Source organism: Coturnix japonica, chromosome 8 (assembly GCF_054131305.1).
Source record: "Coturnix japonica strain WE chromosome 8, WE-NBRP24, whole genome shotgun sequence".
Taxonomy (NCBI): Eukaryota; Metazoa; Chordata; class Aves; order Galliformes; family Phasianidae; genus Coturnix; species Coturnix japonica.
The window spans coordinates 3,768,204-3,781,250 of NC_140670.1; the positions used below are offsets into that span (position 1 = coordinate 3,768,204).

The following is a 13,047-nucleotide window of genomic DNA, read 5'->3' on the forward strand; positions in this document are numbered from 1 at the left end:
GTCTCTCATATTCATATTGAATGTACGCAACAAAGAATGGCCAGAAGCAAGAAGGTATGTGTGTGGAGCAGGCAGATGAGGTAGATTCAGGTTTTACTGACTGTAATGGCTTCTTTATTTCCTAGAAGCCCTTGTTCAGTGTGGGGAGTCAAAAAAAACCAAACAGACTTCTAGGCTACTTCCCATAAAGCAAGAAGTGGTTTTGTTACAGGTATGCTGGGGCATTTCCACAGAACATTATCATCTCCTTCCGCAATTAATGTTTCTTCCCATAATCTATGGGCACTTAAAGGTATCGAAAAGGTCATAAGGAGCAAAAAGCACAAACAGTGAAGATGGACTACCATATAAATCTCATTTTGTTTAGAGTACAGGAGGATACCAAATTCTGTACTTTGAGAAGAACTTAAGAGATCATGATCCTCCCAGGCCTTGTGGCCTCTGCAGTTAGACTTCCCCTTGCATCACAGTGGACTTCACAGTGAGTACTGCACAGCATGGAGGACTGCTCTGACTGATAGAGAGATACAGTTTTCAAGTTCTCATGACAGAAGCACTCTGGATAAAAATCTAACATTGCAGAGCAAGTGCTGGGCCTGTGACGTGTCTCGAGACTAAGGACACGGACAGACATGCTCTTGCACAGCTATCTCACTGAAGATGACCTTATACATGAAGGCTTCTGCTTAAACACCACAAAAACCTGACTTTGCATTGGAATGTATGTGGCTTACTGGTGCAATCCATTACCACAGGTTAGGGATAGAGTGGTAATCCACCACAAAGCCACAATAACAAGTAGTGTGTTATTGTGGTATGTGTGTTCCTGTGGCCAAACTGCACAAGAATCTTACAACTATTCACATTCTTTTGCTTCATTCGTATAAATCCAGGCTGATATTAACTACCAGCACACACAAAAATGTAAATGAGAAATACGGGTAATGCGCTCTATATATATCTTGCATTGAAATACTTGGGCCATGTATTTTGACAATAAGGTAATAGCAGCCATGTATTGGTATATAAGTACAACATTACCTTTGTGTCACTGCTCATCCAGCCAAAGATTTATTATACTTTTGAATGCTTTTGTTTACACAAAGACTCAAAGTCAAAGCATAAAAAACCCAAAGCTTTTCCCTATCAAAGTTTCCATTTACCTAACACTCCTGGCTTGGCATCACATTGCTCATGTCGGGCAGCACATAAGAGCAAGACAGCAGAACTTCTTCCCTGTCAGAAAGATTAAGCCATCTAAAGCACAAAGCAAGTGCATTATGGGAAGCAGACATACTCAAATACTGACATTTTTGAGGACCCACATATGTAGTCCCAAAACTAAATGAAGACCGAAGAGATTTCTTGATGCCAGCTCATTTGTTATCTCAGACATCACCCTCAGCTCCAGCCACTTACAATTACACTCTGAACAAGACACATCACGTTCAAAAAAGAAATAATCAGAAAGACTTGAGTGAACAAATGCTGACTGGTCTACAGATATTATGAGAATGGTGAACAAAAATGTTGGTGAGCTAAGATACACATCAAAGAATGTCTATGAGGAGAAGGAAACGTGGGAGGAAAGGCATCGAGAAGCAAATCAATAAGTAATTTAGAAACCATTAAGGCAGTCACCAGCAGTAACGCACTAAAACCAAGTTAGGTGGTACTGCCAATGTGGGATGGCAATACACAACCAGTGCAGAAGAAAAATATCTGCAGTACAGCACTCCCAGCACAAAATTAACTTGTAAACGTAAACAGGCTTCACAGATAACAACAGACTTTTGACTTGTGGGGATAGATTGGATACCAGGGGGAAGTTCTTTACTATTAGGGTGCTGAGGTGCTGGAAGAGCTGCCCCAAGAGGTTGTGGATGCCCCATCCATCCCTGGAGGTGTTCAAGGCCAGGTTGGAAGGGGCCCTGGGCAGCCTGGGCTGGTATGAAATGTGGAGGTTGGTGGCCCTGCCTGTGGTGGGGGGGCTGGAACATTGTGATCCTTGAGATCCCTTCCAACCCAGGCCAGTCTGTGATTTCTGTGATTCTGAAATGTACATTATGGATTCATATGACTGCTTTCTCTGTATCATTCCTGACCCCCAACACTGCCTGCAGTGCACACAGAGGAGAAGCTAGCCTAGCTCAACCCATTCTGCACCTCCTCCACCATGGAGCCATTGCTATTTCTGACAGGCACAAACCAGAGAGGTGCCAGTGCTCCTCTGTGACTTTGCATTGGATCCCACAGAACCATCTGCTAAAGGATCCCCAGTTGCCTGTACGAAAATAAAACCTTACACTTTGTAAAATACGCTGGGATTACAGCACAAAGAAGTTGTGAAGGGATCAGGACCCGGCTCCTGCTCACTTACTCAACTACAGCTTCAGCTTGTCACTGCCCCTCTATTTTAACTAATGGCAGGTAACATTAGAGTGAGAGATTTGACTGATTTGAGCATCATTAATGCAGACTTTCTGAAAAATAATAAAAATAAAAAAGAGAAAATGCGTTTTGGTAGAATCCTTGTTTTTCATCAGCTATCTTGACACAAACAGAAGTAATGCAAGGTGACACTTCAATATTATTTTATATATTTACACAAATATACATGTGCCTACATAAATATACGGATACACATCTGCACCTATCTATCTCAGTCATAATCATCTGTGCAAAAGCCCTTTAATCATGCAGAGGGAATTCTGCTGCTGAACTTCTTTTTGCAGCCTGCAGCCCGCAGTGCACTAGGGGGCAGCCCTGTCAAGTAGGAATGAAGCTTCTCCTCCAGCCCATGCAATAAAAATCAGCGCTTTACCCTCTCCCAGCTTTCACCCCATGGAAACAGGCTTATTCCTTTTTCATCGACTAGTCATTTTATACAGCTGATAAAAACAGCTTGGTGGTTGTGGCTTTTTTTCTTTTAGCTCCTGTTTCTTTCTGCAAGTGGCCTAATTATAATCAAGTATTGGTTATTTATTAAAATCGTTGCAATTCTTTAGTGGCAAAATCCAGTCATTAAGCCGCTGAACAGTTCCAGAGGGATAAACTTCCAAACAAAGGACAGCAAGCTCAGATGTACTGCTGATGTTTCTTGACCACTTAGAGTCCGAAAGAGAATTTATACCATCATCAACTGAACACGAATGCAGGAGTGCCAAATTGTGAGGACTGCACTACAAACCCAGTTCGGTGCTAAGCTGCTCTTTCTTCTCGTCTCTCTCCTCAGCTCCTAAACCAAAACTTCCACAGTTCTACAAAGAGACACTTCATTCTATTTCTGATCTATTGACAAATCACTCTAGGTTGGTGAGGGAAATTAGCTTTGTAAATGTTATGTGTTTGTGGATTGTTAATAACTTCACCAAGGATTTTTAAGTACATCCATGGGGTTTACCTACGACTTTAGGACTGTATTATTTGATTATAGCTGCTGGTACTGAGGTTTCTAGTCACCTGTATCTAAGTGGAAATAAACATGCCCTCACTATAAGAGTCTCAATGACAGAATGGTATCTGAGCTAATAAATGCATATCAGGCATTTACAGATCCTTTTACAGCCTACTGGCTTTTATGATATGCAATAAATAGAAAGAAAAAGCACCAAAAAACAACGTATTTTATTAAAAGTGGTTCATACTTGCTCTGAATTTAAATGTATATAAATATAATTCCAGTAAGGGAGGAAGCAAGGAAGTTTACTTCAAAACATAACTGACATTACACTAAAATTTTCACACTTGTTCCATTTTTCTCCAGTTAGTTTAGACTTGGTTTTCTGCTGCCCTTTTGTTTTGAACACCTGTCAACTAAGTCTATGTGCACAATACCAGAGCTCAGAGCTGGTGGCTTCCCACCCAAGCTGCCTCCAAGCATTCAGGTAGCCAGCAGAGGTTTCCAAACACCAGGGATTTCCACAGAAAAAGCATTTCTCTACTCTCCCTCTTCAAACTCTCTTCTACAGAGTGTTTTTTCTTTTTATATCAATGTACTTGACAACCATTACTCCTCTTGAGTTTTCTTTAGCCACTGAAAGATGTTGCTCAATGCAAAGTTCAAAATACTTTATCGAGGAGAATGAAAATCCCCTAAAGCCACAAGAACTCATGGTCCTAAGGGCACCCACAGCCCCATCTCCCCTTGGTCTCCCTCCAGCACCCTGCCCTTGGGTCCAGGATTCATTTCTGCCCTATAGTGGCCTCTGGATTTGGAATCATGGATTAAAGCATTGAAATAAGTGAGATTTTATGTCACAACTGTAGCAGACTATTCCCACAATAGAGTTTTATCTTCCTGAAAGAAAACTCAAATGTTATCCAAATGAAATCCCATTACCAGAAGATGAGCTTTTCATTTAAACATCTAGATACTGTCTCCCACAGCAATCTCCTGGATGAGCTGGCAGCCCATGGCTTGGACAGGTACACTCTTTGCTGGGTAAGGAACTGGCTGGAGGGCTGGGCACTGCGAGTGGTGGCAAATGGAGTTCAATCCAGCTGGTGACTGGTTATGATTGGTGTTCCCCGGGGGTCAGTGCTGGGGCCTGTCCTGTTTAATACCTTTACTGATGACCTGGATGGGGGCATGGAGTACATCCTCAGTAAGTCAGCAGACAACACCAAGCTGGGAAGAAGCCAATCTGCCTGAAGGTAGCAACTGCCAACTGACTCCCAACAACTGCCAACAAATGCCAGACCTTTGTGCAGTTGGTGACCACCCAGACCTCCAACTGGTCAAGATCTTTGCAAGGCCTCTTCATTCTCAAGGGAGTCGAAAGCTCCCCACAGTTAAGTGTACCTGCAGACTTTAAGCAGCGCACCCAAGTTGCTGATGAATACACTGAAGAGAACTGGCCCTAAAACTGAGCCCTGCAGAATGCCACTAGTAAGAGGCCACCAGGTTGGTGTAGCCCCATTCACTATTGCCCCTATGAACCTCACCTGTCAAGCCTACTGCTCACCCATCCATCTCATTATGGTTGTGTCTAGCTGTATGCTGGGCATTTGGTCCAGAAGAATGATGTAAAGAAACAGAACTGAAAACTTCACTGAAACACAAAAAGATGACACCAACTGGGTTCCCCACTGCCTCCACACAAGCAGGTTTCCCAGGTTACTTGGGAACCAGGTTACTAGTTATTTCCCCAAGCAGCCTCAAGTCTGCTCTCCATATATGCAGGGCTGAAGGTTGGATGGCAGTACTCCTGCCACCAGGGATTTTTTAACCAGCCTAAAAGACTAATGGCCACTTGACACAGGAGACTCTCTCAGCTCACAAGCAACAGTTCTAGGCAGGCACTTCTCCTAGTTGGTGTGAGCTGTGCTCTGGCTAATAAAAGGATCTTTTGACAGTCAGAGTAGTTTGGGAATTCACCGTCCCTTTGGACAAATGGGTATAGTCAGGTTTATCACATCTGGAAATTCATTCTACGATAACAGCCCACTGGGATTAAGGCACTGCAGGAATTACACGAACTGTTTTGCTGGTAGAACTGTAATAGAGCATTACTAGCAATATACAGATCAGTTTTTATTTATTCATGTTGCTCTATCACTTTGAATCACCAGCCAGAGCTAATGGCTGCATTATACCATATACTCTGCTTGAAAAAGTAAAAAGTAATCTTTTCCCAGATTGCAGAAGGAGGAGGAAAAAGCAATTATAATAAGAAAGAGAGAAACTGATACAAAAAATAATGATGGTACTACTGATAAGAGAAGGTCGTAACATGCAAGTTGCTTACAGGCCCCATGATACAAAGATTCTTACCATGTACATTTAGACACACATTATTCATTTAACAGTAACGTATAAAAGAAAAAAAAAAAAATCAGTCTTTTCTCTCCAAAGAAGCTTTACCACTGTAGTAAATCCTAATATAAGCACACCATTTGAGCAGTAATGATTCTGCTTCTCCCAATACTTGGAAACTTCTATATTGAGAGAGGGTGCTTCAAAGTGCAGTATGCACGACAGACACCCTCAGCAGATAATTCAGCTCTCTCATACTTTGCACAAATGCAAATCTCTGCTGTTAACATGATGAGAGAAACGAGGCCTTAATAGTGGCAAATAAATTGTCTCTTGGAGTTGCTTGTGTTTTCGTTTCTTAAACTTCACTTTCAAGACCTAAAGAGCTGCTTCTAAGTTGCATGACTTTATATATATATTCACATATATCTACATACACAAAACAAAGTAAGCTTTGTCTTCTTCATTACAGACCAGCTTACAATTATCAGTTAACAAGAATGAATGCTTGTGTAATCTCTCCATCCATCCCTAGATAAGACAACTCATCAGGACCTTCCAATTATGATGAAAAGCTACTTGAAAACTGAAAAAAATGAAAACCCTCTGTCTGTGTGAGGCTCCAGACAAAGTTGTGTGGCTTTTCTGTTTATTTCCTTGTTGTTGTTACTTTACTTGGCAAAAGGAACTCCATGCCACTCACACTATTCCTCTTCAGTACTACCAGAAACAATACAACAGCAACTGATTTATATAAAACAGGAAACCAGAGAAGGAAATAAATGAAATACTGTTTTAAGGAGACTAATAATGCTACTTTCTGGCTACATAGAACTTTTTAAAGGCATAGTCGGGGCAGAATGCATTTCCTCACTAAACACACAGCTCTTTAATTTACCTTCAATTTCCTCTGAATAAAGAGTTGAAGTCATACATCGTAAAGGGCCACTTGGCTGCAGCAGCAGCAAAGAATGTATTTCAACACTGACGTGCAGGTAACAGATTAAGTTGTTTTGCAGTCTGTGCTTTGATCAAGTTCAGGAAAGGTTAATATAAACTATTTGTAACTTGTCACACCAAAGGCTGAGCGTCTAAAGAAAGTCACAGCATGTATTCACCCTCCTCCCAGCTACAAAGATCTCTGTGATTATGGGTACGCTGCACTTCTGCTCATTCACTTTTACATCACATAAATAATAGATGACACCATCAGATGTTGTACATAGTTGGTTAACAGAACCCTATCACAGAGGAAAAAATATAATGCTCCCTATTTAAAAGCTGGGCTGTTAAAAATAATGAATATTAATAGAGAAGAACAGGTCCAAAAGGACTTTATCCCTCGTGGTTACATGAATTTCTTGCCTGGTCCAAATATTGTCTTACTGCTGGCTTCTAGTTTTCTCTTGTCAGTTTCGAATTAACAAAGTCTGCTAAGTTGAGTTAACAGTTAACAAAGTCTGCATAGCTATAACAATAGGGACTACAGTAGACATGCACTTGGTTTATTTCCTAATTTAAATAAAATGAAAGCACATTTACAAGTAAGAACACACTGCATTCCTATTCCAGAGCAGGCAGGCTCAGCAGGAACGATGCCTGCAGAGCTGTGGCAGGAGGATGTGCATCCCCATGCAGAAGCACCCAATCCCCTCATGCAGGTTCTGTGCTGGAAGACTGTCTGGTAAATATTACCAGTTTTAAAACCCCTATGATTCATTACACTGATGTCTTCACTCAAAAAATATAAACCACACCCACGAAACAACAAATGTACTCAGCAGGAGTTCTCAATTCAGTTGTGCCCTACAGCAACAGCTGCAGTTATGACTGCAGAGGGATAAAAGACTGGACTGTGATCAGACAACAGACAAATGAAGGCTAGGCTGCTTCATACACAGTCATTTATGCCACCATGCATTCAAGATCTGAGTCAGTGTCCTATAAACATCCCCAACAAGCTGCTGAACAGAGATCAGCGTCCTCTGTCAGCTTGCCACGATATACTGACATTGGCCCTGTGCAGCACGAATGCTTCTGTCAAGAGAACTTCAGTACTGTGCCATCTCAGCACTGATATGGACTTTCCATCCCCAGTCAAGGCACATTAGCTCTCTCCCTTCTTAACAAGGGCAGAAGAGAACAAACCCAAACCATATTACAGCGTACTGTTACTTTTCCATTGCTTCTCACACCTAAGGGCCAGCCGCTCTCCTTGTTCTTCAGCTGCTCTTGAATTCTAGTTGTTCTCCTATAGATCCTTCTTATTTCACATAAGGTTCTGGTTTCAATCCCCTTCGTCTTTCCCCCCCAGGAATTCTGAATTTAAGTGCAGTTCCTCCATAGCCTCCAAATAATCCCTTATTTTCTTTCTAGATCTTTCTTCTGATCAAGATTCTAAATCTTCAGCACCTCTCTGATATGTATCCATTAATGGCATCTGTCCAACGAAGTGAGATATTAAAGAATTTTTTCCACAAGCCCTTCCCCACTCTTGAGAGCCACTGACAACACTGTTCTCCTACCTGGCGCTCACAGCTGGGACCTACACGTTAATTTAACTCTGCAGTTATTCAGCTGACATAATTGATGGGTTGAGAAAGCCAGCCCTGTGTGGAATATGACAATAGTCAATCCTTTGCTGCTTTCTTCTACTTATTTTCACACTTCTTCCCCCTCTTTCTCTTCCTTTCTCATGCAAAATATAACCTGTTTGTCTTCATTTTCAGGTCCCTTTCTGGCCACAGCACTGAGACTAAACAGAACTGCAGCTTTTCTCTGAACACATTCCTATTTGAGCATAGGTTCCCAAGCTAATTTTCTTCTTTGACTCTCTTGGAAACCACCATTTCCAGAGGGCAGACTAATGATTCAGAAACACTGCATCAAAAGTCTTGCAGAGATAGAGAGGCATTGTAGAATCCTCCTTATGTCAATGCTAATAATTCGACATATTTGCTGTCCCTAGAATAATACTGAGTGCAGTAGGGACCTACAGAATTAGTCAGCATCAGCAATCCATTGTATCTGCAGACACACAGTTAAGCTGAACCACAAAACTGATGAATACACACTGAATACTTTGTGCAGAATTACATTTACGCTGAAGTTGCCAGGTACCGAAGTTCACATTTTTGAGGCACACTTTTGCTCCTGCGACAGTTTTTGCTTCATAGCTCAAATACCAGATACTGAATTCCTTTCTCTCCTACAACTGTTGTTCACCAACAAAGAATAAATACGTAAGTAAATACATGAAGCAACCAGACAAAAGGATTTGTCTGACTGTCTCTGTAATTGCACTGCTGTAAACACAAGGGAACGTGCTGTAGAGGATCTACACTATCCTTGGATATAAGCACATGAACCAACAGAAGACTGGTGGAGAGCTACTACCTCTGCTACGAATACATGGATCCTTACTAAGCAGAAAACCATTATCCCCCCATTACTGGTGAGACAGCAGAAACAGAGGTGATGTAACTCATGGCATAAAAATGATTTATAGCACGAGACCACTGAATAAGCCTGTTTCTTTGCAGCTCTGTATTTTCAAGATGCTGAAACTAAAATATAAGACTTAGTGTGCTACATCAGCACTCAATACACCTGAATGGTTCATAATACTACAATTTATGAGAGCTTTAAATGAAACGTGATGGTGTCATTTTTGCAAACAATTCCATTAGGTACTTACTTCAATCTTGCAGCAGTTCTAAGGGATTAAATGTTTTCATGTTTGTCAGCTATTCCTGTACTTCACAGAGCTATGAACCAAGAATTAACTATGTAATTGCAAACAGCAAAGCAATTATAGCAGTTATAAAGTGTATGTTTGACAGAACAAGTTGCTGTCAGAAAAAGGCAGTAGCTTCCCACAGTGAAAAAGCAGGAAAGCAGACATACTGTGCCCCTGCGTGTCATTGGGACTCCTGTAAGGGCTGTGAAGATGTTCTGTAATAAAAAGAAGAGGATGCTATCAACCCACCAGCTGCTCTTACCTTCACCGTCACTGTGACAGTAGCAAGACCTGGAGGCATAGTGCCCTTGCTGTCAAAGGCTTCCACAAGGAAGGTGAAAGTTGCATCCGTGTCAGAGAATGACTCATAATCCAAGGACTTCCGAAGCGATAACTCGCCTGTATACTTGTTCAGTGCAAAATACTCTAGAGCTTCCTGCGTCCGGATTCGATAGGTAACGTTAGAACCAAGATCAACATCTTTTGCCTAGAGCATGCCGTACAGAAAAAGAAAAAATACTTCAGAGCAAACAAAACCCATCTTACAGGACTTGTAAATACATTTTGTTACATTATTCTAATACTGAATACTACCGTACAATAATCCACTAGAGGTTATTCATTTAAAACATGCCACGTGAAATGAGCACAATATTCTGGGCAAGACTCAACAAAAGCTTCTGTTCTTGGTCTCTTCCCTGGGCAGCCACTATTGGCCACTGCCAGGGAGAGAATACTGGGCTAAGCAGATCTTTGACCAAACTCCGCAGAGCAACACTGATGGGTTTTGTTTCATACTAGTATTTAGACAAAGAATATTAATTTCATTAGGAGGAATATGATGCAATTTTTTAAGCTGTTCGTCTGAATTACAATTTGCCTACAGACAGCTTCTCATTAAGCTATGCTGACCAAAACATCAGGAGGCTCTTTCCAGCTTACAGGAAATGAATCTCAGCTATAGAGATCCATCTTAAGCATGAGTTAGAACAATTAATAAGTAACTCTCACTTGGTTATGTTTTTTTCTGTTTTTATTTATTTATTTTCTATAGTCAACAAAGAGAAGACAACAACTCAGGTCCCCCCCTGCTATCTCAGATAACAATCCTGATATTCGGTTGATCACCCTGGAAACAACTACACACCTCCATTAATTACGAGGGAGGCTCTGAAAGTAATGTCTCCTATTTTGCTGCATTGGCCCAAAACATCAGAGGAGGGTGTTGGTAGTATGGCAGGCTCTTGTTCATTGCTGATGAAAATGCATAGCTAACGGTGGTGACTATGTTGAAAAATAGTGTGTTGTAGCTAAGATCTTGCTCCATCAATTAGTGTCATTGCACACTTCATATCTGCTGTAGTTTCCATAGAAAGAAAGAGGAGGCATTACTTTCAGAGCGACCTACATACAATGAGAGAGTAGAAGTGTAGGCTTAAATTAACTGTTTGAATCCATTGAGACAAAGCTCTATATTTTGCAAACTACATGAATGAACCCAGGAGCAACATGATGAGTTTTCAAGCAGAAACCAAAAGCATATAAAGAATTCTGTAAAACAATACTCCAAAATGTGACAGTAGCAGCATTCTTCAATTTTATATATAATTGCTCTTCTTTCCAAGCAAACCTCAACAAACTGACATCTAAAGGACATGAATTTTTCAGTCTAAGTATCACACCTTTCCTTATTTCTGCTTGCATTTTTTATTTGTCTCTCTGACAAATGAACTAAAAACATTCACAGTACATCTACAAAACATTCTCCTCCCTTTGTAACGCTTTCTTACCTCTATCTGCAGGAAGACAGTGCCAGGTGGTAGATTTTCAGGCACCACGACAGCGTAGGAAGCATTTGTAAAAACAGGGCTGTTGTCATCGATATCCAGCACCTTGATTGCTAAAGTTAGTGTTGAACGGCGAGGGTCCACAGCTCCATCTGTTGCTTCAACAATCAGTTCGTAATAGTCTCGTACTTCTCTGTTCAGCTTAACTGCTGTATATATGCTGCCATTTGAAGTGATTCGAAAAAGATTCTTGAAGTTTGCCAGACTGTAATGAACTTGGCCATTGACACCCGCATCCGGGTCCGTAGCCTAAGGAAACAGAAAAAGAGTATCAAGTTTTAATGCATATTGCATGTTTTTTATTATACGCTGTGATTTAGGCGTTTCACTGCTGCCAATCATTACAGAATACATGCTTAGACAAATGTAGTCAGCTAGAATGGACAGATACATTGAAAGTTTCCATTTTTATTAAGGTTTGTTAAATCTAGTGATGTTTTAATCATTGATCTCCGAAGAACTACTTCAATTTCAACAGTTTATGTATCACTTTCTTCAAAATCAACATAATCAAATCTCACGCTCACTCTTCTACACACAGAAGATGCTGGTGAATGCAATAGATAAACCTTTAGATTTTGTCCAGTTGGTATTTGTTCTTCTGAACAGAACTGAGCCTTGGTGTTCAGCATCAGCTAAAGCAATTCTGGTTATTATGTAACTGCCCTGATAAGGACAGACGCAATTCATACTCATTTCTCCTAGAGGCACTAGAGCACAATTCCAATGCTGACCAGTTGTTTTCCTTCCTCTTAATTAAATTAAGGCATGATGAATAGGGTCATGTAAATTTAACAAGGCCATTCTGTGAGAAAGGTATTCTCATTCATCTGACTCTGAAATGCGGCTACACACAACTGAGAAGACACGAGAATTTTATGTTTTGCTATAAGAACGCTTGGGAAATACCTATGAATGTGTAACTCAGGTGAAGGTGTTAATTTTAAGACATTATAAATGCAGCCATTTATCTTCCTAAGAATCGATTAGAAGTTAATTAAAAGTGTTAACGAGAAAAATTCCTTTATGCTTTTTCCCTGCACTACATCAATGCATCCTAACGGTCACAGCTTCATAATGACCGGCCTATGGAGAATCCTTACAGTCAACATATTTCAACGTATGGTTGACCTACTCAGTTTACAATCAAAGCTATTTCCTCCGTGGCAATAACAGATTTGGGGCAGAAGAATCTCACTGATGACATATTGGAAAACTATCCAAAACTTGTCAGGAAAAAAAAAGGTCAACAGACAGGCTGACTTAAAGAAAACTGAAGCACAGGAAATGAAGAATAAATCACAGAGCTCCTGCTTTAGAACCTCCCAGACGCTCCTGGATGCAGCTGGGTCATCTCCAATCTCTCCTTGTTGTGCCTCCAGCCCCACTGCCACTGCCTGCACACAAGAACTTAGTGCACACATACATTTCAAAGTCAGGTTCATGTCTTTGCAGAATTTAAACTTGTTTTGCTAAGAAAAAGCTGTAAGAAAATGCTATTGTTTACCCAGATTAGATTGTTTGTTGAATGTAAGATCTTCATTAATTGCCATATTAGCCCTACAGACCTAAGAAGTGACAGTGTACCCACTACAGACATAAAAGCTTAGACTATTTTCTAAAAGAATGACATCTCAAGGATACATGAAATGAACTTCCACATGGGCTATGCCAACATCTGTAAGCATTTCTTTCATTAGATA

At 40.7% G+C, this 13,047-nt stretch overlaps 1 protein-coding gene across 25 annotated transcripts in view; it reads right to left on the reverse strand.

Annotated features, from left to right (window-relative positions):
* The window catches only part of PCDH15 (protocadherin related 15), a 528,749-nt gene that overhangs the window by 82,831 nt on the left and 432,871 nt on the right, over positions 1-13,047 (reverse strand). For all 25 annotated transcript variants that reach the window (XM_085554985.1, XM_085554984.1, XM_085554986.1 and 22 more), the window contains 2 exons: positions 11,288-11,593; positions 9,760-9,984 (listed from right to left, as the gene is read on the reverse strand). In XM_085554985.1, coding sequence (XP_085411111.1) covers positions 9,760-9,984; positions 11,288-11,593 — 531 coding nt within the window. The remainder of the gene's footprint in view (positions 1-9,759; positions 9,985-11,287; positions 11,594-13,047) is intronic.